At 45.4% G+C, this 5,855-nt stretch overlaps 1 protein-coding gene across 1 annotated transcript in view; it reads right to left on the reverse strand.

Annotated features, from left to right (window-relative positions):
* COLEC10 (collectin subfamily member 10) overlaps positions 1-5,855 on the reverse strand; it is a 45,901-nt gene that overhangs the window by 644 nt on the left and 39,402 nt on the right. Inside the window, exon 6 of the mRNA XM_018553343.1 lies at positions 827-922. Coding sequence (XP_018408845.1) covers positions 827-922 — 96 coding nt within the window. The remainder of the gene's footprint in view (positions 1-826; positions 923-5,855) is intronic.

Consider the following 5,855-nt stretch of genomic DNA (forward strand, 5'->3'; position numbering starts at 1 on the left):
CGCGGAATCAGAGGGGCCACCCCCCCCCCCCCCCCCCATCCATCTTCTCTAATCAAATAAGTCTCTACAGAGTTTTTATTAGATGTTTTATTCTGCACTGTGTCTTTGTGTGCAGGTGGCCATATTGGTAGAGGATTAGGGCTTTGCTTTTCCTTGTTAGAAATGCCTGTCCGATGACTGGTGGTCTGTTGACTGATATTGAAAAGCGCACAACTGATGTCACATCACATGATGCACTGAGACTGAGTGACCATCTTGAAACGTGGTAATGGAAGGGACAGATGGGCAACTTGAGGTTAGGGGGGTGACTAGGTGACTGGCAGTTGTCTCTTATCCACCCTGTGTCCTGCTGGTAAGTCTTGACTTTACATCCACACTACTATACCCGCAACTGACCCTCTGTTTATCAGCTGGGCTGGATGATTTGGGCGAGAGGATCAGAGAGGGCCAAAATGGGGTAGAAAAGGAGCAAATAGCCAGGGAGCTGTGAGGCAGCCACTGGTGCAGATTTTATGGACTGGAACTAGTGAGGAAAGCCTTTACTGAAAGAGACTAACTAACTAACCTCTTTCTAAAAAGGTCACCCTGTGTTCCCGATTCTCTCAGCGTGGAATTCCTTAAACTACAAAAGGGCAGTAAATGATGAACTAGGGTGAACTAATACAATGCAAATGTAATTTGCTCTTTGAACCGATTAATTAAAAGTTGCTATCATGAAGTCCACCTGAACCTATATTTGCTGCTTTTCAGATCACCCTTTTTATCTGACAGTGCTGAAAAGCTGGCCCATGTTTAACATATACAGACTGGCTTTCGGTAAGCTCACCGTTCTTTACAAACTTTAAAGATGACTTGAGATGGGTGACTTTCAGGTCCAGCTGTCCAACCGCTCGGCGGTACCTTCCACAGTCACAGAAAGTGCCTAAATAAGAAGCACAAAACATGGAATACAAATAAAACAGGGTCTCATGGTCCGTCTACAGACAGTGATAGACATCCTGAGTAGATGTGAGAGACTTGATTCATGAATCCGGCAAATGTGGACAATCCCAAAAGTTCAATTATAATTATTTATTACAGGTATTTACAGTCACTGGCCACTTTATTAGGTACACCTTGCTAGTACTGGTTTGAACCCCTTTCGTCTTCAGAACTGCTTTAATTCCTCATGGCATAGATTCAACAAGGTGATGGAAACATTCCTTAGTGAGTTTTGTCCATACTGACATGATAGCTTCACACAGTTGCTGCAGATTTGTCGGCTGCACATCCATAATGCGAAGCTCGACCGGCCTGAACCGTTGATACAAGGCAGGAAGGATCCATGCTTTCATGTTGTTTACATCAAATTCTGACCTGACCATCTGAATGTCACAACAGAAATCGAGTCTCATCAGACCTGGCAAGGTTTTTCCAATCTTTTACAATTTTGGTGAGCCCTCAGTTTCCTGTTCTTAGCTGGCAGGAGTGGCACCTGGTGTGGTCTTCTGTGGCTGTAGCCCATCTGCTTCAAGGTTCTACGTGTTGTGTGTTCCGAGATGGTATTCTGCAAACTTCGGATGTAACGAGTGGTTATTTGAGTTACTGTTACAGCTTAAACCAGTTTGGCCATTCTCCTCTGACCTCTGACATCAACAAGGTATTCTTGCCCAGAGAGCTGCCGCTCACTGGATATTTTCTCTTTTTCGGACCATTCTCTGTAAACCCGAGAGATGGTTGTGTGTGAAAATCCCAGTAGATCAGCAGTTGCTGAAATACTCAGACCAGCCCAACAACCATGCCACATTCAAAGTCCCTTAAATCACATTTTTTACCCATTCTGATGCTTGGTTTGAACTTCAGCAGACTATCTTGACAACGTCTACATGCCTAAATGTGTTGAGTTACTGTCATGTGATTGGCTGATTAGATATTTGTGATAACGAGCAGTTGAAGAGGTGTACCTAATAAAGCGGCCATTGAGCGTATATAACGCCGACAATTTATGCAGCGCTTTACATACTGCACATTCACATCAGTCCCTGCCATCCAGGAGCTTACAAACTGAGGTCCCTATCTCACATGCATACAAGGGCCAATTTAGACAGGAGCCAAATAACCTACCTTGAAACAATGTGCCCGCAGATTTGTCGAGTTGATGTGACAATCATACAGAACTTAACATAGTGTAAGAACTTGTGTACCTCCACCATACACTATTTAAAACATCTTAATGTTCATATCAGTAAAAATGTTACCACACACACAAAATGATATGGGGCCCCACATTATTTACATATACAGTACAAACTGGGGCAGGGCAGCTCATTTTAATTATTATATGGTGATGGCACAACAGCTCCTATTCTCAAAATGTTGTTCAACCCTGGAATCATTCATTATACTATCCCTGATTAATATAATAAGTGGTATGAGTAAGCACAAAGATGTCTAGATACAGTGCAGGTGTGCAAGATTTATATACCGTATTTTTCGCTCCATAAGACGCACTTTTTGTCCCCCAAAAGGAGGGGGAAAATGTGCCTGCGTCTTATGGAGGGAATACCTATCGCCCGACACACGGGACATGCAGTTTCGGGCGCCGGGCGAGTAGTTTCTTTTTGTACATTCAGCCCTGCTCCTGACAAGCAGAGCTGAATGTACAGTGGGAGCCGCTGTTCGTTTAATACAAGCAATCTAAGTAGATCGCTTGTATTAAATCGAGCGGCGGCGACATCGGCGATAGTGTCTGCCCCCCCACCGAGGTTTTCTGGGTCCCCCGTTCCTCTGCGGGACTGTGACCCGTTACGATCCCCCATAGGAGCTTACCATAGAGCCCATTGAGCAGACGAAGAACGACGTCTTCGTCTGCTCTGTGTGATTACTGAGACAGCGCCACCTGTCTCAGCAGTCACTAACTGCAGCTTCTGTGACAGAATTTCTGTCATAGAAGCCATGCGTCCTCAGTTCTGGAATATGGATCCCCAGCTGGTTAAAAAAAAAAAAAAAATCTCACTGCAGCATTCAGCTTAAAGGGTTATTAAACCCTCCAGTGTTTTTGCATATATCTACTGCTTGCAAGCAGTAGATATATGCAAAAAGTGTAAAAACAAAAACGCATTAAAAGCGGTTTAACCAGTTGCCGTCCGCCCGTAGTAGAAAAACGGACGGACGGCACTGTCGCATTCGCGGGTTGCCGTCGCCAGACGGCATTTTTTTTTCTGCTCGCGCGCGCCCCCTAGCGGGCACGCACGGGCAGAAAAGACCCGTCCAATGCGAACACCCGGTACCGGGTGTAGTGTCTTCTCCGCGCGCTCCCGTCCGTAAATTTGAAAATTCTCGGGCGGCCGCAAAGCATCTTGGGGTGGACGCATGCGCAGTTCACATTTCGGCCGGGAGACGAGGAGAGACGCAAGGTAAGTCTATGAACGCGTGCACCCGCATGCAGACCCCGTGGGACAGGAAGTGCCAGCAAGGACAGAGGAGTCAGCGCTGGATCGGAGACCTGCAGCACCAATGGAGGGACAGATGAAAACGACAGAAAAGAAGAAGAAGATCGGATTAAGATACATCATTTAAGGTAAGTGCTTTAATTAACATTGGGGGAGGGGAAAAAATCTTGTACTTGTTTTGTGTCACAGGAGCAGCTTTTATCTCTCCTGTCTAAGGGCTTGTTCACTCCAATTACAGTGCGTTCCAGCACGGTTAGCTGTTAGAACACACTGTATCGCACACTAAACTCCCCTCTGCGTTCTGGGGCAGGAGGGGGCATGGCGATGCATTCAAGTAAATGGCCCAGCAGCCACGCCCCACTCCCCGCCCGCAGTGCGATCTCCCGCATCAGAATGCGTGGCATAAAAAAGTCTGCGTTCCGGTCCAGTGTGATTGCAAAAAATAGTGCATGCAGTATTTTTTGCGATTACACTGGACCGAGGCACAGGCATTGTTGTGCTATGCATTCTGGTGCGGGCAATCGCACTGTGGGCGGGGGCCGGCGGAGGAAGTGGCTGCAGGGCCATTGACTTGAATGCACTGCCCTCTCCTGACCCAGAACGCAGGGGGGAGTTTAGTGGTACAGTGCATTCCAGCAGCTACTTGGGCTGGAACGCACTGTAATTGGTGAGAACAAGCCGTAAAAGTTGACAATCACAGAACAGAGTCTACTGTGTCAAGAAGAGTTACAATGTAGCAATATTATTATTGTTACATTGTAACCTCTCTGGTTTATTCACAGCCGATCAAAGGAGGGATCTTTGGTCTACATATGAAGTCAGTTAAAGCAACCTCACATATTAGAAGCAGAGATTTAAAAAAAACTGTTTTCTTATTTAACCCCTTAGTATCCCTCGTTAATCATTAACCTTAATCAGTTCTAATTATTCCTGCCTCCCCTTAGCTTTTATGTTGTTGTTTTTTATATCTACTTTTTAACAGTAATAGTTCCTTTTTTGTTTTTATTTGTTTGATTGCCTGTTTTTTTTTGGGGGGGGGGGGATTTTTTTTTTTTAGTGACGTATTTTACAATGGCACAAAGTCTAAAAAAAATGGATTTATTTAATTTTTAAATAACTTTGCAGTGACTATAGCTTTGTTATTTTCCTCCCTAGATGAAAATTAGCAGTTAACCCTTGCCGTGACGGAGTAGCCCCACTGCAAGCGTTAATAAAAATGTTGGCCGGAGTTCTTCCTTATAACTAACATTGGTGCATTTTGTTTTCTGTTTAGTTACAATTTTTGACTATAGATTGCATGGAACATGGGCTGTAAAAGGCATAGTCCAGCCTTTAAAGTAAAAAAAAATACATGAATAACTAAATAAATGCAAACAGATTAATAAAAGAAAAAATGTGCATTTATTTATTTATTTGCATGTGAGCGGACAAAGCATTGCAAGGGTGCTCGGTGGATCACAGCTGCAATGCCCTGGCTCCTGCAGACTATTCCTCCTATCTCCAGTCCATACAGTGGTAATGCACAATTAGTTATAGGACTGGAGGAAGTATCAGTGGACTACAGGTGCGGTGACATCAGCGTACTTCATGGAGAACTTCGAGTCCCTCTGCCTCAGTAGTCTCTCCATTCATAGATCTTGCACATCTGCGCCAAATAAAAAAAAAAATGGCAGGGGCCTTTGGGAAGAAGAATCCCATGATTCAGGTTAGAGGGGCAGTTTGGGGGGTGGAAGATGGTGGATGTTAACATGGCTCAGGTTACATGTAGGTAACTTGTAACATGGAACATGGTCTAAAAGTGGAGTTAAGCTATTAGCCGGAGGATAAGTCACCTGTTCACAGTTGTTGATGAGCTTATAATTATTTCTCGTTATTTCTTTTATAGGAAACAAATTCCGTATACAATTGCTGCACATGCACTTTTATCATTTAGGGGTTATTCACAAAGTAGCCGAAGGATTAAGCCGAAGCATCAGCTAATCCTGTGGCTCACTTCGGCTGCCGGAGCCCTCCGGTTCAGCCAAACCGAAGGGCTCCTGTACGGGTTATTCACTCTAGCCCTAAAGCAGCCGAAGTCAGCCGAGCAGCTCAGCTGGGCGAAGGCATATGCTTCGGCTCGGAAGACCCGAAGTCTCAGCCAAAGCGGCAAGAACGGTCTGCCGAAGCAGACCATTCTCCCTGCAAATATAAACAACTGGGCGAAGCCAGCCTTCGCTCAGTTGTTGTCATTCAATGGCAGCCCAGCATCCTCAGGTTGTTTGAGGACGCTTGCCTGTCATTAAACGACGACAACAACTGGGCAGAGCCAGCCATGACATCACTGCTTGCTCCTCCCATTTTTTTTATTTGCCCGGGACCTGCGGGACGACTCTGATAGGTGCCAGACAGATGTAAACAGTTGGGCGGAGCTACCGGCCATCGGCA

Source organism: Nanorana parkeri, unplaced genomic scaffold (genome assembly GCF_000935625.1).
Source record: "Nanorana parkeri isolate BGI_ZX_2015 unplaced genomic scaffold, ASM93562v1 scaffold117, whole genome shotgun sequence".
Classification (NCBI taxonomy): Eukaryota; Metazoa; Chordata; class Amphibia; order Anura; family Dicroglossidae; genus Nanorana; species Nanorana parkeri.